Below are 24,529 nucleotides of genomic sequence, written 5' to 3'. Positions count from 1 at the left end.
TTTAGAAGTAAATTCTTCAATAGTTGAATTTTTGCTGTATATAGCTAGCGGATCGGATGTGCCTTGACCCCAGCGAACTGCTCCTTCCTACAGTAGTTCAAGATCGCTTTATGTTGATTCATAGGCAATAAAAGCTTGATATAGTTACTGGTTTTACTAGTACAATATATACGACTTGCGTCTAGTCTGAGTCTGACGAGCTCTCACAGGGCAAACGCGGATCGGAGGCGATGCCAAGAAAATTAATTATGTATGCAAAGATTATACCAGCTCCCGAAGACGCATGCTCATTGCATTCGCGATCGCAGACTATAAGAAGGTGAACTTTGGAGTTGGGGTCGTATCTTTTACAACAGCGTGAAAGAAGGAGATAACATAGAACGATCATCGATATGGCAGGTGCCGTGCTTGAAAATCTGAGTACTAAGAAGCTGATAGCGTTGGGGATCGGTCTGCTTGTGGTACAAATTGTGTTCTTCATGGTTGGTGGCCTAATCGGTGAGTACAGTAGAACTCTTTCAATGACAAAGTTTTGTGTCTTGTCGACGTCAGTGTCGGCGTCGCCTTCACACTTACATTCGGTCTCAGCTAGACGTCGCGTGCTTTGCAAAGGTAAACACCACGTATGTAATCGGCAATTCGAATGTTTTAGTGTACTGGATGGTTGAATTTAATGTCAAATCATAACAGTGCCGTTTCTTTACTCCGAAGCTGTCAAATCTACCACGTAACGTAACCAGTCTATAACTTACACTCGTGAGTAAACTCCATCACACACCGTGACACGAATGCCTGTTCCCAATTTCTGGAAAATGATACAGCGTTGGTTTAATTTTCTTGGGTGAACCAGTGAAGCATGTAGCATATCCAATCTAATCAAAACCGTCGTAAAATGTAGAATTGCTGCATATTCGATTTAGGCCAAGTAATCCGTCTGGCCTTCTTTACGATTTATACAGCTTTCGGAACGTTCCTGCAGACATTTGAGTTGAAGTGAGCAGTTGGCGATACAATGTGTCTGTTCATTCACTAGTGGTGCATTGTCTCATTGAAACGACATTAAAGCCGACAATTGTGAAATTCCTTGATGACGCTGTGATGTTTTCCGTAGGCAATTGTCTGAAATTTAAAACGATAGTATTCAAGTTATCGACACTATAGCCGAGTGTTGTGAACAACTGCATCCTTACTAACAATAGAATTACTTTTAAAATGGCAAGATTCTTCACATTCCTGCAGTTTCTTTCAAAATGCGGCAAACTCATTTGCGAAAACAGCTAGTTTACACATTTTGGTAAATAATCACAGAAGCCAAGCCATGTACAACCACAGGCAAAATAAGAATGTACTTTGTTCAGAATTGAATATCGAGAGGAAGTCATCAAAATAAAATCATACAAGTGACCTTAAAATAACCGATCTCTAGGTCAAAGTGAAATGCCGCCAGTCAGAGTTTTCCCATAACCTTGGAAAAACGTGTCATAATTTTTTTACTGATGTCTTCGACTCTCTCCAGAGGATGACTCATGGAATCCCTGTAGGAAGTTTGTTTTCATTCAAATTTAAGTGTTTGTGAATGATTTGTGGAAAACGAATTGTAAATGAGAAAAGTGTACTAATTTTATTACAATTCATACTTTGTAGGTACAAATGTAAATTTTGAATTTATTCCATTGTGATTTCTGTTTGTTGAGTTTATAATAAATGACAGTTAACAAAAACAGCAATTTAAATATTAATTCTTAATAATGACTTACTAAATAAATTTGTAAAAAAAAATAGTTTAAACATTAAAATATATTGTTATAAAGATAGTTTAGATGTATAGTTAGTGTACATACAACATAGATTTAGTAGGTACAAAATAACACGGAGGTTTCAAAATGGGGTTTAAACATTGTATACTGCAAAGTGATGAACTGTCTTTTATGAAATTTAACAAAGACATTCTATTGTAGCCTAGAGACTTGGCTATCTGGCTGAACCTACCAGTACTAGCAAATTACATAGTCAATCCAGGTAGCCTGATTCTCTAAGTGTAGGTCTTAAGTTTTCAGAGCAAACTGTCAGAAGGTGTCAAAAGTGACCTTACCCACTCCAAGTAGAGTACTGTATGGTCATACATAAGTTTACAATGTAAATATGTGGACACAAAACAACTAAGTATGTCTTCTGTCATCAAGGTAATAAACCATGTTAAAGTTGGGTAAGTGTTGACACATTGTTTTCAGCTGTACTGTCTTACCTATGACTTTTTTAAAATCTTTTTTATTTTTGTCTTTTTCTCTCGTAATTGACCCTAGATTTTGGCTCTGATGAAAAAAATAGTATCAATAAGGCGTAAAAAAAATTGTGTGGTTCCATTTACATTCAATTTAAAAATAGGTGGGGTAGGTAGATTTTTTATTTTATTTTATTATATATTTTTTTTCATGTGTGAGTGTCTAGTTCAGGTTTTCCATTGTTTTCCAAATGGTCTCCGTGTTGTTTATTTCTTCCTATCAGATGTACAGTCATTACAGATTGGAAGAACAATTTTATATTGTCTTTTTGAGTTGATGTCAGTTACCGCACTCACTATTTCTTGTGAGACTTCATGATTTTCACGATTTTATTATTATTTTTCTCGAATACATAAAAAAAAGTATAGGGTCGGTGTGAAAAACAATTTTTTTTGGCCTAATGAAAAAATAAAGTAAAAATGTATACATCCTCTATGTTTGGATGTTGAAGAAAAAATAAAAATTACTGATGGCTAGATTGTAATGATTATCAAAATATAGAACCCCATCAGCATGTACAATTCAATTCTTTATTAACTTTGAGTAATTTATGCTCATTAGTACAAAATGATAATGAAAAAAAACAATAGTTAAGCTTACACATCACAAAGGAAAATAAATGAAAACGCAAAACAAAAACAAACAAAAACAGAAACAATGATGTACTGGAGAATGAACTGCTAAAAATATCATGTATGAGAATGAAAATGTCCAATTCCTGCATTTGAAGACAGACATATACACTTGCAATAAAAAAAAATTGAATGTACAAAACAATCGACAAGTCTTCAGTGATGTGTTTTTTTGACAGTATCTAGTCTGTATCTAGTCTTTCATACTATACATACCCAGGTAACTATTATGGTGGTCCTTCATTATTCCACAGACCATTGTTACGAAATACAATATACATGTAGGGGTAATCATCTGTTGAAAGGCAAGGAAATGGTAACCTTATTAATAATGCTGTACCTGTCTTTCATAACACTGTTTTATCTGTCTATGAACAGGCCAGTGAGCTCTTATTATTTACTATCATTCTGTTTTATATTCACAACCTCAGCTTCGTTATTGTCTGTGAAGTTTAACATACAGGTGAGATTGCTCATCAAAAGAATCAAGAATTTCTACCAAACAGTGTGGAAACATTGGTGAAAAGACTTAGTATAGTTAGTTAGTTAGTGGATTTGATGAAGAGTTATTCCTAGACAAAGCAACTTATTTCTGTAATAGTCTTTATATTTTTTCCATATCTGTCCATTTTTTTAGCTGTTTCTAGAGCAAGCAAAGAAACAATATCATATGGTTGTATGAGGTTTGGTTTTCAAGCAAGAAAATTATCCGTTTTGCTTTGATTTCATTTTTACTGCCATTCATATGAGGTCTTTTTTACAAAGTTTTATTCGTTTGGTACTTACAGTATTTAAGAAGAAAATATACACTTGAAAAAAGTGTGAGTATTTAAAAGTAGTCCACATTATTTCCATTGTTCTGAAGGAGAGAAACTGCATGGCTTGAAATATCCCTGGTGATAAAGTACACATGATACAAATGTAATGAAAATAATCTGACCATTGTTTTGTCAGTTCTGCTTATACCTCCATGGTCAGAGTTCTACAACTAATGTACCCCAGAGTCCTGTCTTGGTGTTATTATCTCAAGAAGCTGTGTTGCTTGTCTTGGTGTAACTATCTCAAGAAGTTGAGAGCTTCTTGAGATACAGTAACACAAAGACAAGTCTCTGGGCTATCATGCACATTGCTGTATTGAGAATAGAAGTTGTTGTGTCTGACCTCTGACCGTTAAAAGTCCCGTCAGCTTAGGATTAAAATTAAAATTTTGAAAAACAGTTGTCTAGCAGAGTTATAGAAAGTTTTATTTTAGAATAAAAGAATAATCCTCTATCATATGTAAATCACATGACTCCAATGATAAGATATCACTGATGCAAGACCCTTGGATTGAAACCCTGACCTTTACGCCAATACCAAATTTAAAAAAACAAAAAAACAAAAACAAAAAACACTTGCAGGTATATTCATTCCATGTGTATAAGTACTGTGTGAAGGACTCTCAGACTCAAGTACACATAGTGTCTTTACCTGTGATTACTTTATATTGATTGTACCTCTGTATTTCGCTTGCTGTACATGTACAAGTGTGTCTAAAGTTTCTAGCCCAGAGACTTAGCTATTTGGCTTGACAGCGTTTTCACTCTTGAATCCTTGCATGTACCGGTACATGTACATTATATGTACAGTGTATGTGTAACAATGTAAATTTTCTAGCACGGAGGCTTGGATATCAGGCTTTACAGTGTTTTCACTCATAAACTGGTGCATGTAAATATAGATGTACATGTATGTCTAAAGTTTCTAGCACAGAGACTTAGCCGTCTTGGCTTGACAACGTTTTCTCTCTTGAACCTGTGCATGTATATGTATGTCAAGCCAGACAACTTAGCCAAACTAGTCTGTAGGCTAGAAGTTTGTACAGTCATGTACATGTAGTATACATACTGGATGCATTTGTAATACTGCCTCAATACTGGTGTTTGTGTATACCATATTATGATTCTTATTTGTCAAACATGAGAAGGGTGGAAGACAAAATCCCGATCTGAAGGCACAAATTGGCGTTGGGACTGTAATATTTTTATGTGAATATTTATATGATTGAAAATGTATTTCTTGCAATTGACATTTCCGTCTAGTTGAAATATCAAAATTTGATAGCATCATCATGTAAAAATTGCAATTTCGACATGGCGCCACTCTTTCTTGCATTAATAGCCCATAGACTTCTTGAATTATTGACAGTTGGCAAGCTAATCTTCACCTGCTTGACAAGTATCCTGGATCCAATCTGAAGCAGTTCTAGGATTGGTGATATCAAGGAATGTAATAAATCCAAATCTAAAATAAAAAAAAAACTTGAGGTCCACTCAGGTGCAAAACTAGTCAAAAGATTCAAGCAGTGTTTGTGCTGAGTTACTACTAAATAGTACCATTAAATCTATACTAAAATAATGCTTTTCCTGAGAATTGTTTTCTTTCTATCATAACTGTGATATAGTACCTCATCTCTACAATGAATATTTATATAGTACCTTGCACAAAATTAAAATTATGATTTCAAGTATTAATTTTACTGTGATTGATGCAACTATATTGATGAGTATCAAATCATATTCTGTAACTGATTGATCAAGTTAATAAGAAATAAATGTCAATATGACAGACAGAGCGGCTACACTTCCTATCCTCATTACAAATTTTGAACTCTTCTCAAAATTACACAAATATTGAATTACAAATGGAATTAAAAGTGACACAGAATCAGCATAATTTCATCTTTTCCTAAAATAAGACACTCAGAGCAGTTTTCAACCAAATTCATTATGGTCGATAATATTTTTTTTAGAAACCTTTCAATTGCAAACATATATATGCAGGGTAGTAGTAGATAGGTTAAAACATGGTTGAAGAGATAGACTCAGTCTAACTACGACAACTGAAGTTAAAAGAAGTGGGTGTGGGAGTACATCGAAATGTTGGCAAAATGTGAGGTAGAAATCTTGACCAGTCACTATAATCTTCTGATGATCTTTATTAAAACCAACGTTTCGGCAACGCAACAGTTGTCTTCTTCAGATTAAAACTCAAACATATTCCTGGATGGTAAACTTAAAACAGTAACACCAAATTACAGTAAACCTGGAAATTTTCGTTAAAGATTCATTTTTGCTTATTTTTGTTGGACAACACAAATGCAAAAGTATAATACTTTCTGGTACATGAATTCAATGTACCTATCTGGTAATTAGCAAAAAATGATCTTTAAGAACTAGCTGAAGACTTTAAAAATACAAAATTTTCTAGTGGTTAAAAATATCTACATGTAGGTTTATAGTAGAATATTCCAGACTGTAAACACTGAGCTACTGATAATAGCGTGTAGATTGGTAGTAATAAAATGGACAGTTGTCTGTTCTTAGGGGAAGGGTGAGTGATCACCATCTGTAATTAAATTGTTACATTCCAAATTCGTTGACACAGGAAATGTAGAAATGCGAAATTTGTGTTCAGATTATAGATATATTTCAATACAATTCATAGAACTTGATATAGACTGCTATATGTAACGACTGTTAAACACACACTTCATTGAGTTGGTCTGGACTGAATGCATGCATTAGTTATACATGTGTTTGATTTTGCAACCTGAGTAAATTTAGTTTGTACATTTAGGACTTAATCTTTTCCTGGATATCTGAACTTTGTTATTTGTCTGTTTGATCTCCATAAGTATTGTAATTTTTGACTCCCACATGTTGCATTATTACCACTTCCTGACACTGTTACTATGTTACAATAAAATACCTTTCTAACTGGGTAATCTAGCTATATTCTCACAGTGACACTAAAATGCAATTTTTGTGTTCAAGAGTTATATTATGAATAATATATTATGCCAGCATACAGTTAGATATTATTCTCCAATAATTTTCTTCACTTAATCAAGCCTTGTCGAAAATGAGCAGTAACAAATTCAGTGTGTTACAAGTATTTTTTTTCTGATCGATGAAAGGTACATGTATTGGGAATAATCTAATCTAATCCACACAAGCATAATTGAAGAAAAAATGCCAAAAATAATTGTGATTCTGAATGCTTATTTCAAACACCACAGAACCAATATCGTGGACATGTGTTGCAGTGGCGTACAACTACCAGGGTATAAATTCCATATTTTCTGTTTGAATGTGTGTAGCTTGGCTTTCTCATGATGATATACATCTACATGTACATTTAATACAGCCTGTTTCAAGTTACTGTTTGCCAGCTCTGTTTGATACAACCATGCAGAAACCAATGCAAAACTGCTAAATTTTAAGAAAGCAAGATTGAATGTATACAGTTTCTTGCAACATTGTGTCTAAATGAAATGAACTAAAGTGCCATCACAATGATGTCAAATGCTGACATCAAAACATTGGCACCCATGTGTCTGTGTCGATATGATGTGTTGAAAGGTTTACAATGGACATGTATTTCAAAATAGACAAAATGAAGCAAGACATTGTGATCTTGCTATCGATGTGTAGAATATGTACATGTACATGTAGTTCTTATTGGTTTCTGCATGGTTGTATGAAACAGAGCTGGTGAATGGTAACTTGAACTGGACTGTAGTTGACAAAGAATGAAAGATCAAGTTCATTCTGTGGAGGTAGAGAAAACTCAATAACAGTTTTAAGTTGTGTCCAGGATAAACTGGGTAGAGAGGGATTGTAACTGAGTCATAGATCCAGAGATGTAGTGATTAGACAGGCTAAAGACGATAGTATGTTTGTGAATGAGTTATCATGCAAGTGAAAGCTGTACTAAAGTTTTCAAGCCTGTCTTGTTTGCTAATTATCTTTGGTTTGTGCAGTGAAGGTCTACTGAGACAGATTTACAAGGCTACATCATCATCATGTCTTAGTCATGTTTTACAGCTTTTAAATTCTATCAAGTTGGTGTAAAGTTTATTTCTGTGTTACTGATCAGATCTAGGAATCTCTATCAGTCTATAGATGTAAAAGGTGCATATTGTATTTTTAAAATACTTTGTAACAACTATTAGGGTCAGTAGTGTTTTATTAGGTGACTCAGACTGTATGACTGTGTTTTAAGACACAAAATTAGGATTGTGGGTGAGAAAATCATGTAATCCACTGGTACATGTAGGGTAGGGTGGCATTCTTGTTAGAACCTGGGACACCTGTTTGGCTAATACCATTGTACTTTAGTAAAAAAAAGTCTAAATTAAGATTCAGAAAATGGTTTCTAGTGAAAGTATAGCCCTACAATTTGAGTGAAAAGAGTGAATTTTTGGATGAAGGGATGTGAAAGCCATTTGGCAGATCAGTCTGAATGATATTTTGTAGGGATTTTCATAGTTACATGAAGGGCCTCTGGTGAATTAAAAATGTGATATTTGGTCAAAAATGTAAACTTAAAATATTGGTTTTCAGATTGGTATTGTCATAAGATAATCTCATTGTTCTTTGCATTCTTCTTTTGCTGGTATATTCTTTGTATTTGTCATAATCATTAGACCTTTGACATATGCTGAGTTAAAAAAACCATGATACTGTCTGAAATTCTTAAATATAAGATTAGAAATTTGCACACAATTTTACTGAATTTGTCTCAACATGATACATGTAGGTACGTGTAGGAAAGGAAATGACTTCTCTTTTTATATGACCTTGCTGTACTTATATAGCAGAACTCCTAAATCTGACAGTTTCTTTACCAAGTGAAATATTTCATATGTCATGGTGCCAACATTTTATATGCCCTTTGTGAATTTACATGTAGTTTCATTGTAATTTACAGTATCCTTGGAATGTTGAATACATTTGAAATGGAATTGAAGCCGACTCACTTACATGTACATGTATAACTGAAAAGCAATTTGAACTGATTTATATTAGTTGAATTGCTTCAAAATCACTTTTATAGTGAGATGGTTTCAAACCAGTTCAAAGTAAATTTGTTCAAAATGGACACAAAAGCTAAAATTATTGAATCTATTCAAATCTATTGCTCATTTTTGTTCTGGAGAAAGAAACCAGTTTCAAACCAATTCAACTAAAATGGTTCAAACCAGTTTTAGTGCGTGTTTGGACAGGAGAACCACTTTGATTTGATTTAGAACTGATTCAAAATTCCATATTGAAACAGTACTGTGGTGCCTACTAGCCTAGTGTTCAATTTATAATTGTAAGTAGTTGATTATCTTACATTGCAGTGGTATGCAAATCAGGTATTTAATATTCATATATTATGTTGAAATGAAATGCAAATTAGGTATTATTCATATTTCACATTGCAATGACATGCAAATCAGGTATGTATTATTTATATTGTCTTTGAAATAAGGTATTCATATCTTACATGTACATTGCAATGATATGTAAATCAGGTATTTAGTATTCATCTCTATTTTGAAATGAAATGCAAATAAGGTATTATTTGCATCTTACATTGCAATGATATGCAAATTAGGTATTTATTATTCATATCCTACATTGAAATGAAATGGAAAGTTGGATGGCTTTCTCTACATGCTAATAATTAAGAAATGAACAGAACATGTATAGATGTGAATTACCATGACGATGTACAACCTATGTACAGAATATTGGAAATGAAATAAAGTTGTAATCTTACTGAAAGCAGTGACAACCACAAATATGTACTGTTTCAGAATATGTAATATGACGAATTGGGTATTATTATGCAAATTTTGTCTTCATTATTTAGTACAAACAAATCATTCACCATGTATGTTTGGAACTGTTACCCAATACTACAATCACTCTTCAGAGAATCCCAGACATGTGTTTAAATAAATCTATACAGATATACATGTATGCAACATTGACTGGGAAAAACCCAGAAACATGAGGATAAGAATTTGTAGTCAGGTCATGTAAAGTGAGGTAGAGAATGAGTCATTCTGTATCATTGATTTTGACATCAGGGATTTGTTAGCATTCAGTCGATTTTATCCACTGTAGTGTTATTACACTTTCCAATCGATAAACCACATCTTACGTGGATAATTCTCACAATCCAGTCCAAATCCTAAGGGTCCAATTTTATCCTTGTAGCTTACAATTACATGTACTTGTCTTAAATAACTACAAAACACTTGACAATGATATTGTAGGCTATTCAAGTACATACAGATAGGACGCTACATGATCTTCAATCTTAATCCTGTCTCTGCTGTGTAGCATAAACGTTGTATGTGCATGATGCTCTGCTAAAATGTAACTAAAATGGTCAATTTTAAGAAATTTTTGGTGAAAGCTCCAGTAGCTGTAACCAGAGCATTTTTTAAAATAGAATTTTGTACATGTATCTCCCCCCCCCCCCCCCCCCCCCCCTCCTATTTTGACCAGTTATTTAAAGGTTGTACTGACTGCTGGCATGTGTGGTATGATAGAATAACACAGTCAGCACTCGTAAACAGGCTATGGTGGTTAACAGAGTAAGTAACACAACAGTTGCATAAACAGGCTACATGTACATGTGAGGTGATCATGATCAAACCCTGCTTTGTTTGAGGTAACTCATTCAAACCCTGCTACATGTGAGGTTTAATACCTCATGATCAAACCCTGCTTTGTTTGAGGTAACTCATTCAAACCCTGCTACATGTGAGGTTAATACCTCATGATCAAACCCTGCTTTGTTTGAGGTAACTCATTCAAACCCTGCTACATGTGAGGTTTAATACCTCATGATCAAACCCTGCTATCTTTGAGGTAACTCATTCAAACCCTGCTGCATGTGAGGTTTAATACCTCATGATCAAACCCTGCTTTGTTTGAGGTAACTCATTCAAACCCTGCTACATGTGAGGTTTAATACCTCATGATCAAACCCTGCTTTGTTTGAGGTTACCTCATTCAAACCCTGCTACATGTGAGGTTTAATACCTCATGATCCAAACCCTGCTTTGTTTGAGGTTACCTCATTCAAACCCTGCTACATGTGAGGTTTAATACCTCATGATCAAACCCTGCTTTGTTTGAGGTTACCTCATTCAAACCCTGCTACATGTGAGGTTTAATACCTCATGATCCAAACCCTGCTTTGTTTGAGGTTACCTCATTCAAACCCTGCTACATGTGAGGTTTAATACCTCATGATCAAACCCTGCTATGTTTGAAATTACCTCATTCAAACCCAGCTACATGTGGGGTTACATGTACAAATGTACATGTACCTCATGTTCAAACCCTGCTACATGTGAGGTTACCTCATTCAAACCTGGCTCCGTGTGAGGTTATGTCACGTTCAAACCCTGCTGAATGTGAGGTTACCTCATGATCAAACCCTATGAACATTGTACATATTTACTTCGTACACGTGCACACACACACACACACACACATACACACACACACACACACACACACACACACACACACACACACACACACACACACACACACACAAACACAGAGTTTCAAGGATATCTGATAAAATTGAGTGGAAATCCTGTATCCACGAATAGAGACTTGAATGAAAACAGTATCAATTAGCTTCAGTGTGAAAACCCCCGACATTTGGAAGATACTATGATGTAGAATGGAAAGTGCCTTTGAGTAATTTGAACCCAAAAATGAATACAGTAATTCAAAAGATGCTCTATTCTGTCATAAACCAATTCACTTCATCTTATGCAGGTTAATAATTTTCTTTCTTATATCCATGATTCAGAAACAAATTTTGTCAATAATTCTATGAGTATATTTCATGCACTATAATAGTAAATTTTTGAGTAGGAGATTGAATACTTTTAAGTTTAACCGCAAAACATGCACTTATCTTTCCTTTCTACTATCAATAATTAACTTGATGAATATAATATTCTTGAGTAATTCTCATGATACTATCCTGAGCGCGCACACACACACACACACACACACACACACTCTCTCTCTCTCTCTCTCTCTCTCTCTCTCTCTCTCTCTCTCTCTCTCTCTCTCTCTCTCTCTCTCTCTCTCTCTCTCTCTCTCTCTCTCTCTCTCTCTCTCTCTCTTAGTGTATTAGGCTTTGTAAGCCTATCCCACTATCTTGTGTGTTTCTATTTGACTACACTTGTGTGTGTATATGTTTATATACATGTATGTGTGTCTGTCTCTACCACTTTTCTTTCTTTCTCTTTCCCTCTTCCTGTCTCGCTCTTTCTATCTTAGTTGTCCTCTGACTCTGTCTAGTTGTTTGTCAGTTTGTCTATCTCTATCTGTTTATCTCTGTCCAGACTCTCTAATCTTTATATCACACACAATAAAATACATGTTTATATACATAAAAATGTAATTAATATACAATGTAAGCCAAAAGAAATGAATTAAGTCAAATTCCAAATATGAATTTTACAGTTTTCTCTTTCTGTTCATCAGCATATAATCATGTTATTTCTGAACCTTATAGCAGTAGATCTACATAAATTGTATACATGTAGGTGTAGGTCTGCGATTGAATTCCAAGCTGTACAGAGGTTATAAACTCTACATTCGCCAGGAAATCTGATAATTGTGAGTTATAATGAGTACGCTTCTCACTGTATTGTTTTATCCCAATTACTATGGTGATCACATTCTCCCATCCCCGTTGGGAAGTTGGTTGCCATGGTTACACCCTGCAACAAAGAAAAGTAATTTCGTAGACTATAAAAGATATGAGTTTATGACATCACAATTAGTGATGTGTGACGGCGGGTCTCCCCTTGTACGGTTGTATCATTGTTTGATCTTTGCCGACACTGAGTGCCTAAAGCATCAAACGTCATGGAAGGGCAATGGAACATAAAATATTTTTTTTTATTAAACTCAGTTGAGTGAGGACAAGCTGAAGCTGATAAAGTCTGAGGATGAGTCATCCTTTTCTGGTTTGTGAAAAATAGATGAAATTAGTCGGATCTAATGGAAACATATGAATCTACCCGATTTGTAACATCTTTTTGCACCAGTGGTTATGTAAATGGCTTTGGTATCTCATAAGATTAAGGAGAAGTCCCCAGATGTGCTGAAGCTACTTTATTTTGATATATGTGTTGCCAAGATTTTGTTCGAAAGTAAGAGAGATGAGAGAATACTGTCTGTGTGATAGTTAAAATGTAAAATACAGCCATTGTAACATTTCTTGTGTTACCTGTATCCTTACATGTACAACTGTAGCTGACTGTTGATGTACATGTACAGTGTATGAGTATAGTTTCCAACATGTTATTTTATCATAGTCTGTCTAAAATTTTAAATAAACCATTCTAGCAATTATGTTACCTGTACCTCTTTACAAAATGTAGATGATTTTGAATGGTTTTTGATATTATTTATTTATTTATTTATTTATTTAAATGTATTTATTTATTTATACAGATAGACAGACAGAGAGGGAGGGAGGGAGGTAGAAAGAAACAGGGAGAGAGAGAGAGAGAGAGAGAGAGAGAGAGAGAGAGAGAGAGAGAGAGAGAGAGAGAGAGAGAGAGAGAGAGAGAGAGAGAGAGAGAGAGAGAGAGAGAGAGAGAGAGAGAGAGAGAGAGAGAGAGAGAGAGAGAGAGAGAGAGAGAGAGAGAGAGAATATTGTCTGTGTAGTATTAGTCTGTTTAAAAGTGAAATAAAGTCATTCTAGCAATTCTTCTGTTTAATACCATTATCCTTAAGCTGTACTACATTAGGTTCAACTCCTACATTATGTACTTAAGTCACCAAAATTCTTTGTTCTCTTTGTTAAATGTTTGTTTCCAAATTTTACAAAATTTGGTACTTTATTGTAAACAAGTCAAACCAGCGGGATGAATCAAGTTCTGTCACACTATAACTTGATTTCTTTGACAGAAATAGAGACCCACTGAAGAGGGAGCTCAATCTTTTGAAATATTAGAATATAGAAATGTATCATTCACCGAGATATATTCGTTATAGACAGTATCCCAATGTAACGTTATGTATAAGTATAAATTGTCATGAGTACAGTCTTTTATGGTTTGCTCATACATTAATTTTGTACTTTCCTTTGTTTCTAAATTTTTCAACAGCACCTTCTCCGACATCTGCATTTACACACATTGCCAATAAATGTATTGACACTGGAAGACATCGACACAAGAGTCAATGGTACCAACCATGGGGTGAAAATAAATGTGAAAAAGTAAAAGATTTTGATGAAGCCATTCAAAAGGAAATCACAGCAAGTCAGATTGTGTTTGCGATAGAGATGCCTAACCAGCCATACCAGATGTCACGCTGGTTTCAGTATATTGTCACTGTTCTTGATGTTACTATTGAGTATGATCATGAAAATCCCTTAGGTAAGTATTGAACGATACTGTAACTTACAGCTAAAATGATGTGGGCTTGGTGTTTCACTCACATGAGATATGACATTTAATACACACCCTCAGACACCTTCCAATACAAAAGAAACAATTCCATAGGTGCCATGCACAGTGGGGATGTAGAAGTAGTGGTCAAGTTGAAATGATGATTATCAGGTAGAAAATAAACAATTGCAGCCATTAAAATCATCAAGTCCATGTGTAATGTTTTCATTAGAAACCTGTTTCTACTGCACTGTGAAAGAATAGCAATGCTTATCAGTGTTCGGACAAAGTGTAATTGGGCAAAGGATCCTGGTGTGTTGGTTGTGTCTCTGTTATTGTTAGTCTAGAGTTGAAATATGTCTCAGGAGCTCTGTGTCAAAAACATAATGTCCAATGAGTGAAACACTAAACGTACATCATTTTAGCTGTAATATCCCATGAGTGAAACATCAAGCCTACGTCATTTTAGCTGTAATGTCCAATGAGTGAAACACCACGCCTACATCATTTTAGCTGTAATGTCCCATGAGTGAAACACCAAGCCTACGTCATTTTAGCTGTAATGTCCCATGAGTGAAACACCAAGCCTACATCATTTTAGCTGTAATGTCCCGTGAGTGAAACACCAAGCCTACATCATTTTAGCTGTAATGTCCCATGAGTGAAACACCAAGTCTACATCATTTTAGCTGTAATGTCCCATGAGTGAAACACCAAGCCTACATCATTTTAGCTGTAATGTCCCATGAGTGAAACACCAAGCCTACATCATTTTAGCTGTAATTTTCAATGAGTGAAACACCAAGCCGACAAGTCTGTGATGTAGGTTCATCCCATTTTCTTAACAGTTTGCTTATGTCTGTGAAAGTTAGCAATATTGTCGTATACCATAGACTTAAACAAACTCATAAAAGCTTTGTGTGAATCTACATCTGAGGCACCCACTATTGTTTTAGTACTTTAATTTATCATAATTTCTGTTTGACCTTTGACCTGGTTTATTTGTAGGTCCGGACCCAGTCATGACATTAGATGTAACCCTTGGTTACCGTGACCATGATAGTGTAAGCGGTAACAAAGAATGGCAGATGATTGCTAAATCTACTGAGTCCAGGAAATTGGATTGTACATTCAGCAAACCACTTGTAAGTATGGTCATTATGGGGGGGGGGGGGGGTTCTCACTTAGTCAGTTGAGTTGACTCTAGCATAAAAAAACCCCAAATACCAACAGTTAATATCGAGTCAGGTATGATCATTATGAGGAGGGGGGGGGGGGTTCTCACTTAGTCAGTTGAGTCGACTCTGAGTTGACTCTAGCATAAAACCCCCCCCAAATACCAACAGTTAATATCGAGTCAGGTATGATCATTAGGGGGGGGGGGGGGGTTCTCACTTAGTCAGTTGAGTTGACTCTAGTTGACTCTAGCATAAAACCCCCCCCAAATACCAACAGTTAATATCGAGTCAGGTATGATCATTAGGGGGGGGGGGGGGGTTCTCACTTAGTCAGTTGAGTTGACTCTAGTATAAAACCCCCAAATACAAACCGTTAACGTCGACTTTGAGTCAGGTTAACTTTATGTCAAGATGCAAATGGAGGTTTAGAGTTGACATATAATTTGTGTCTGACACAAAATTTCATTTGATTATGTAAGTGTATTTAGTTTCCTAGATAAGGAGGGTTCCAGGGTTAAAGTTTAGAGTTGCTGCTAAATGATTGGAACAAATGAAGGCTATGCTAATATTGGATGACTTTGGTATGTGATCTGTGTCAAGTACAAAAATTCAGTGTGAATGGAGTCCCAAATCCAGCTTATTAGTTTTACTACTTTATGTCACCTCAAAGGGAAACTCACATTTGTAGTCAGAACATAGTATACATCTAACAAGACAGTTTTAAAAAGTGTGTTCCACTTGCAGCTAGTGAAACTTTAAATGTATTTCCATGGTAATAATATACAATGTCCATTTCTGTTCCATTTGCAGGCGGTTGAGAGCAATGGCTATACATACAACTGTGACTTGCTGCCATTCTTTGAGTTAGGAAGTGCCCATCATCCTTATTACCTGATCAATATCAGACTACCTGTCCATGAACATAAATATATCAACACAAATATTGGAAAGTTACAAGATATTACTATTGTAGTAAGTTGTGTAATTCTATGTGATTATAACAGAACCACATAACACAAGAGTCCCAGAGTGATACAGAATACAGACACTGATATAAAATGATACATTTGAATTGATCTCACTGTGAACACAAATCAACATCACTCAGATGAATATGGAAGATTCAAACATAAAACTGTTTATTTGTGTCCACAGCAAGATTAAATGTAACATATAATGTGTGTGTGCTCTATCAATGGCCGTATTGTGTTTGTGTGATCTGTAGCCAAATATGTTGTGTGAGATGTCAAACATATCTTACATTCTAATTAAAACTCTGTTGTCTATCAGGTTTGGTAGTAACTGTGATGTGTAACCTTGTCTTGTGTAGGGTTGGTAGTACATTTTGTAACAGTGATGTGTAACCTTGTCTTGTGTAGGGTTGGTAGTACATGTTGTAACAGTGATGTGTAACCTTGTCTTGTGTAGGGTTGGTAGTACATTTTGTAACAGTGATGTGTAACCTTGTCTTGTTGTACAGGAAATTCACCAGAATGGAGGATTTACTAAAGTGTGGTTTGCTTTGAAGACATTTGTAACACCATTTATGTTAATGATAACGATATGGTTTTGGAGGAGAGTATGTCAACTAAGCAGAAAGTCTGTACTGATGGAGCGGTAAGTTATATTTCCATTTCTCTCACTTACAGTTCTCTTGTTATTGTAAATTTTAACAATCCCAAATTCCACTTCTTCCGTCATCACACAGATCTTCAATGTCAGCTCACATACCACAAAAAGGCCATCAATATATAATTTTTGGTGTGCACAAAATAATTATAGGTATGGATATGAAATTTGTTAAAAAAGAAAAGTTATAATTTTCTTATGTTAATTAAACACCCACAATTTGTAACCTAATGATTTTAGCACAACTTAACTGAGAACCAGCGACCCCCCCCCCCACCATATCAATACTTGTGTGTGACTAATTGATGAACTTTTTCACATTTTGACCCAGAAGGTCAAGATTGAGGTTTAAGATATGAACAGAAAGGTCACATCTGATGACAGACAAACACACACACACACACACACACACACACACACACACACACACAGACCTTGACAGACAAACGGACAGACATATTGACAGTGTCACATCATGAGTTTTTGTCACCATGATTGCTTTTCATTTTTCAGAACCATTCTGGCACTTGGAATTTCCCTTATCCTTTTAGACTGTAAGTTTTATGGTCAATTTAATGTCTTCTTATTACCTTGTCTGCATTTATTGCTGTTTTATGCTTCAGACGTAATAAAAATTCCCTTCCTACGTTGATTGCACTGTTTAAAAATACTGACAGTGTAGGCATAGAATCAAATTTGATTAAAGATCTAAAAAGGATTTAATTTAGTAAAACTTACATGGAAAGATGTTTTTGTAGTACAGTGTGTGTGTGTGTGTGTGTGTGTGTGTGTGTGTGTGTGTGTGTGTGTGTGTGTGTGTGTGTGTGTGTGTGTGTGTGCAGTAGTACAGTGTGTGTGCATGTCTGTCTGTCCGCCCTGTCTGGCTATATGTTTGTCTGTCTGTCCAGCCATCCGCTTGTCCATCTGTCTTTGTCGTATGTATGTATTAAGTAAAAGACTCCAGGCTAATAGATTTATAGCTGAAATACTTGATGACCTTGCACCTTGGGGTGAACCCAAGATTGAAGAAAAAAATTTGACAAATATATTATGGTACAAATGTAGCAGGCATTGATTTAGACAGTAAGTTGTGGGTTAACAGATTTAATGCTGCTGGTATTGACAGCTTTATTACCTATTCTTAGTCATAAAGTTTTATGGCCTATCAATTAGCAGTGTAGGGCTTCATGGAGACAAATCTACTACAGCAGTATCTAACCTACAAATATAGTGCTAAAAGATATTTTGAGCCACAAAATATTTGTAGTGTATTATAATGTTTCTATTTTTGCATTGAGCCAATATTTTGAATTGAAAAATTATAAATTCTGTTGATTTGTCATCATATTTGTCAAGAGTGTATTGTCATTATATAATGCAGTGTTTTATGCATTTGAAATGTGATCTTTAGAAAATAGATTTGTGTGTTTGTACTTGGTGATTTAGAAGTTAATGAATACATGTATGTCTATGGTGTGTATCATTTGTGTATGTTGACTTTTAGATACTTATGTTTGTATACATTATTTCTTGTAAAAGAGAATAAAATATACTAGACCATGCTATAAGCCTGTCCCCATGTTGAATAGTGAAATCAGTTCAAAATTGCAAATACTCATGGAAATCAGTTTTGAGCTCATGTAGTTGAATTGGTTTGAAAAACCACTTGAGGGGCTGGCTTTGAACCATTTCAAACTATTAAAATCGGGTTGAAACGGTTTATCAATTCAAATGCATAATAGCTCAGGTTTCTCAGTGGGATAAAAACTGGTTTTGAACAAATTTTGAATTCATTCAGTTAGAATCGGTTTTGAATCAATTTGGTTGGGGACAGTGGTTTATACTGTGTAATGTTACTGAAAGAATACCAGATGTGATATTATTTGAACAGCGTGCCAACCATGATGCATGTGAGTGTATTAATCCTAATTTAGCACATCTTGTTTATTTTTCAGTTCCTCTAGAGTGGCTTACAATGTGGTCCAACATACCGTTTATGTTACTGATGGGTGATATTAGACAGGGCATATTTTACTCCATGCTGTTGTCATTCTGGATAATATTTACAGGTGAACATTTGATGGTAAGTAGTCACATTCCATCCTTTTACATACTCAAACCAAACAAGTTACTATAGAATGCACCTTAGAAATAAAAGTTTTAATCTTTTGCTGTTACTTTGTTCAAGGAAACTCCAACTTTTTGTTAGTTAAGAACAGAAAAAAAATCTTGATCAAATATTGATCAGAATGATGTCAAAATTAGGACATGTACATTTTAGAATCCAGTATGTCCATACTGTGTTAATGCTGTGGAAAAGTCAACACGACTCTAAAACCAAGAACAAGAATTCATTTGGCAAAGTTTAGAGAAAATATGAGTGACTTAAGGAGCCTTGTCACAACAAGTCGAAAGATGAGGAGTGACAAAACCCTTAGGTTACAAGTATTTATCAGCTGAATGAAGGAAAGTATTGGGAATAATATGGTTATACCCCTCAAGTATGAGTTATGAAAAATCAGGAAAAGTAATGGTGATATAGAATGTTTTGACTTGTACTTGACTGCAGAACCATACATAGAATTGTTTTGATGGAAAACTACCAGGGTATAAACCAATATTTTTTGTTTGAAAGTGTTCACAATCTTGCTTGTGTGTTGTATTGTAAGTTGATTATTTTTCTGTAAATTAAGATGTAACGTTGTTATTCCAGGACCAAACACAGAGAAACCGATTGTCTGTGTACTGGACTCAAGTTGGTGCGATTGCCTTTGGATGTATTTGCCTGTTTGTTTTCGATATGTGTGAAAGGTAGGTTTTAGATCTGTAAAAATATTCTTCTGATTTCTCTGTATATCAACTCAGTAGTATTGTGTGTTGGTAGTAAGAGACCTGGGATCTGTGCTCAGACGGTTGTCAAAGACAAGGGCTGAGTTAACTAAATAAAGTTGATTATGCAACCAAGGAAATTTCTAGTCTTACCGGTAGTAACCAATCAAATCTTTAGATTTATAGCCAATCAGACTCATGTAATCAAAACGTTCCCTTCCAAAACTGAATCCTGTATACATGTATGTAAAGAGAGAAACTTAGTGTATTTTTAGAGTTTTTAGTAGACCGTTGTACCAATAATAAAGCTCTCTTGTGTAGACCTACTGTCAGTATTCTTGTCCTGCCAAGAACCCCACAACTCTTTAATATCTCCCTTTTTTTTTTCATTTTTCAGAGGTGTGCAACTAACTAATCCCTTTTACAGTATCTGGGTGACTGATACTGGTAAGAATTTGGCTGTATCCTTTAACTATTCACGTGATGGGTGTTGGTTTGTGATTGAAATATATAGCAACCAACAATTTCTTTATAAACAAGGTTGAACTGTGTTTAGTATTGCAGACATAGCAAAATGTCTGTCTGTTGGTTTCTCAGTTTAAAAGGTGAGATGGGTATAAAAGGCCCCTTAACTTCGTGAGGGTTATTGTCAAACTTGAATGTGTACAGTGAACAATGCAACAATTCCTCTATGAAAATCCATGACAACAATGATGAGCAGGTGGTGATTTTGGTAATAAATTTGGTATATGTGGAATGTCTTGGCATTGTGTGTGTTGTTACAGAGAGTTGATATTTATACATGGTATATACAATTTTGGACAAAACATGATCAAACTTGGGTTTGTTCGTTACTCGTACTGGAAAACCGTTACTATTCATTGCTCTTAATTATTCAGGAATAGAATGTCAAGGTGCTAACAACAACCACGTGGTTGGCCTGAGCTCTGATTTGCACAGTGACTGATTGCTTTGGTTCTTGTCTAGTATGTTACTGTGGGTGTCTAGACTAAGTTTTGTTTTGATATTGTTGATACAAACTGATCTCGTCATAGATATGTGCATTGTGTAATATGTGATTCTGTATTAAAAGACATACTTTATTTACATAAGTACATACGCCATATTCAGGTTTTAGGAAAGATAAAAGATTTCATGGTTTGGCCACTAGGAGTGCTGTTCACAAGCTATTTGGTGGCAGGACGTGAGGGTCAGAATAGTTGAGTATCGTGACAAAAAGACAGCATACAGTCATTTTCCACATTGTTTTATACTTGCAACTACCAGTAATCAAAACATGCCTAACTATTATTGTGATGTTCTTTAAATAACTCATTGAGTTCTTTAACACATTTTATTCACAGCTTCATGCATTAATTGCCATAAGATAATCTGATTAGCAGCCATGACAAGAAATTTATTGCTCATGTGAAACCGATATAACAACCATAACTGTGCCATGCCCATAGCAACTTAGTTAGACACAGTAGATCAACATAGCAATCATTATTGTAACATGCCCATAGCTACTAAACTAGAAACACAAAAATAACATAGCAACCATAACTGTATCATGTCTATAGCAACAAAATAAGGCAAAAAACAACATAGCAACCATAAATACCATGCCCATAGCAACATAACTAGGGGTATCATGGCAGAGTGTTAGAATGAGATAGATGTACAGTGATCCTTGACATATTCTACAGATGGCATTCATCATTGTAGCTGGCATCTGTGCTTGTATCTACTTCATGTTTTTGTGTTACATGGTGTACAAAGTGTTCCGTAACATCAGTGTTAAAAGGACAGCACTGCCAGCCATGGCAAAGGCTAGACAACTACACTACCAGGTAAGAATTAATAGTGACAGGTTAACATACATGTAGATCCACTCATTCTTCTTCCATGATAATTTATTAGCCGGTACAAAACTGTCAAAAAAAATTCACTTACTGTGACTCAGTCATGTCGACTGTATACTGTTGATATTTAGTGTTGTGATATGAAAGTTACCCATTTGGCAGTTTAGAATTGTGAAAAGCAGCAAATACCCGGATGGTGTGTTTACAAAACTGGGTGCATGTGTAAAGTACCCACATGATACTGGGTGCAAAGTACCTGCACAATACCCAAACTGGGTGCATATGTTTGTAACCATGTGTCAGTGCCTGCAAAGTACCCACATGATACCAAAACTGGGTGCATATGTTTGTAACCATGTGTCAGTGCCTGCAAAGTACCCACATGATACCCAAACTGGGTGCATATGTTTGTAACCATGTGTCAGTGCCTGCAAAGTACCCACATGATACCCAAACTGGGTGCATATGTTTGTAAGCATGTGTCAGTGCCTGCAAAGTACCTGCACAATACCCAAACTGGGTGCATATGTTTGTAAGCATGTGTCAGTGCCTGCAAAGTACCCGCACTAAGCCCACACTATGCCTGGATGGTGTATTGCATCTAGCCACCACAGAGTCTCATTACGTGCCCACACAGTTTTGATGCAAATATTTACATGAAGATGCTAGCAATATGTGCTCACACCATAAATTAAAACTTGTATTAATCTTGTCTTATTGCAGGGCTTGATCTATCGTTTCAAGTTTTTCATGGTGTTCACTTTATTCTGTGCTGCCATGACCGTCATCTTTTTCATCATCACTCAAGTCAATGAAGGACGTTGGAACTGGGGAGACGAGCACACCGTTGAGATCAATAGTGCCTTTTTTACAGGTGTCTATGGAATGTGGAACATCTATGTGTTTGCTGTAATGAGTCTGTATGCACCATCACATAAGGACCACTCTAAAAATGAAACTTCAGCTCAGAATGGTGAGTGCTATTATTTGTACACAGTGGAATTTCTTGCAGAAGGAAAGAACTCAATGAAATCGGTCATCCGATGTGTTTTGTTTTAATCATATAATTTATGTATTCATTTGCATAAAGTTCTTGTCTTTTGCATATCGATCAAGTTATTTTGCATAAATTTGCAACATTTTGTATTTTTGCGTAGTATGGACTCTCTATATTTATGTATTGTTTCTTGGTTTCTCGATAGAGTTCTAGACCATATTGGATTTACCTGTTATTCAATTAAAAAACCTCTTGAATTGTCTGAAATATGAATTATCAAACTCCATGTATGTATAAAGTTTTTCAGGAGAGATTCTGCTGTCAGTACACTGTATTTGTATAGAGTCATGATAGGTGAATGGTTAGAGTCACAAGCTTGGAATCTGCAGGTTGTGGGTTCGAGCCTCGGTGCAGTGTCATTTGGTTCTGAATGGCAAAAGTCCTTGGGTAAAATTTGAACTACTATTGTGCCCCAGTCAACCCAGCTGTATAATTGGGGACCTGATAGGACAGAAGTTGCAACATGAATGCATTAATCCTATGCACTTCTCATGGTTGCAGTGCATCATATGCTTCCCATGGGGTTAAGGAGATGTACAATGCTGTGATATATCTAACTGGGGTTATAATTGTACTGTATGTACAGTGTTTTTAGCATAGTTTTGGAGAAAGCACTTTATAAAAACCTAAATTATTATTAGTATCTAACACTAGGATTCTTTTACAGGAAACGTTAGTGGGTCCAGCAATGATGAGTTTGAAATGCGCCACACGACAACATTGACTGATACAGCCGGAATGGAAGAACCATCAGAACTGTACAGATTGACTGGTAAAACAGCACAGGATTAACCACACTTTGAGTACTGACCATGCACACTCTCATGTTGATACTACACTAGAAACGACAAATTGTCAGTTCCTGTAAGTGTTTCAAAAGAAAACGATTTCAAAGATTTCAAAAACTTTTAATGTCCAGATTGCCTATTCCAAATAAACCCACCGTCAATAAACAGTACAAGATTTTTTTGACAGGACAAAACCATTTTTTGATGGGTTGCTTTGGTTGGGGTATCGAGGGATGAAAGTTGGTGGGGAGGGGCAGAACAGACCATTTTACCTGAAGCGAATATTGGGGATGGGAAGTCTGACAGGGAGATGGCAGAACAGACCATTTCACCAGGAGGGATTATTGGGGGATGGGAAGTCTGCTGGGGAGGGGCATGCAGAACAGACCATTTCACCCAAAGTTGAATGTTAAAAGTGGCCATCAAGGTTATTTAAAGGGGCATGCGCCAACATAGGACACAGATTTTATCAAGAACTTTTATCTATCTATCTATCTATCTCATAAATCTAGTCTTGAATTTATGTCAAGTTCTGCCGTAAAATGAGTATGAAATTTCTGCATAGCATTAAATGATTTATCCTTGAGAAGTTTTTCTTTACTATTCCGATTTGAACTTCAATTTTTTGGGTGTACCCTAGAAATATTTCATAAACTTGTTCACATACTTGTCATTTACAAACAGTGATGCTATATTATCTCACAGTGTTATATATGATGTTATAAACTTATATGTAATGTTTCAGTAAATAGAATCACGTTATGAAATACCTCAAATGAAAGAAAAATAACTCAGAAAAAGGTTCAGATCTGGTCCATGTCCCTTTAACCTGAACTATGTGACTGGGGTGTTCAGTGACTGGGGAGTGACTAAGGTGCTCAGTTACTTGGGTGTTTAATGACTGGGGTGTTAAGTGATGGGGTTGCTAAGTGACGGGTACTCAGTGACTTGGATGCACAGTAACTGGGGAGTGATTTAAGTGCTCAGTTACTTGGGTGTTTAGTGA

General features: G+C 35.5%; 1 protein-coding gene across 1 annotated transcript; it reads left to right on the top strand.

The window, feature by feature from the left end:
- The first annotated feature begins 390 nt into the window (after positions 1-390).
- LOC144436556 (protein wntless homolog) lies at positions 391-23,855 on the top strand. Its single transcript, XM_078125374.1, has 12 exons — positions 391-498; positions 13,893-14,165; positions 15,186-15,322; positions 16,166-16,327; positions 16,836-16,972; positions 17,498-17,538; positions 18,940-19,067; positions 19,698-19,795; positions 20,211-20,274; positions 21,523-21,666; positions 22,402-22,651; positions 23,403-23,855. The coding sequence occupies exons 1-12, from the start codon at positions 393-395 to the stop codon at positions 23,525-23,527; spliced, it is 1,665 nt and encodes a 554-aa protein (XP_077981500.1). The 5' UTR covers positions 391-392; the 3' UTR covers positions 23,528-23,855.
- The last annotated feature ends 674 nt before the right edge of the window (positions 23,856-24,529 follow it).

Source organism: Glandiceps talaboti, chromosome 6, assembly GCF_964340395.1.
Source record: "Glandiceps talaboti chromosome 6, keGlaTala1.1, whole genome shotgun sequence".
Classification (NCBI taxonomy): domain Eukaryota; kingdom Metazoa; phylum Hemichordata; class Enteropneusta; family Spengelidae; genus Glandiceps; species Glandiceps talaboti.
Note: the sequence above shows the minus strand (reverse complement) of the source record. Positions and strands in the feature narration are given on the sequence as shown.

Coding starts and splice junctions, on each gene's coding strand:
- LOC144436556 (XM_078125374.1), top strand. CDS start 393: ATGGCAGGTGCCGTGCTTGAAAATCTGAGTACTAAGAAGCTGATAGCG. Junction 499..13,892: donor CATGGTTGGTGGCCTAATCG/GTGAGTACAGTA, acceptor ATTTTTCAACAG/CACCTTCTCCGACATCTGCA. Junction 22,652..23,402: donor TGAAACTTCAGCTCAGAATG/GTGAGTGCTATT, acceptor ATTCTTTTACAG/GAAACGTTAGTGGGTCCAGC.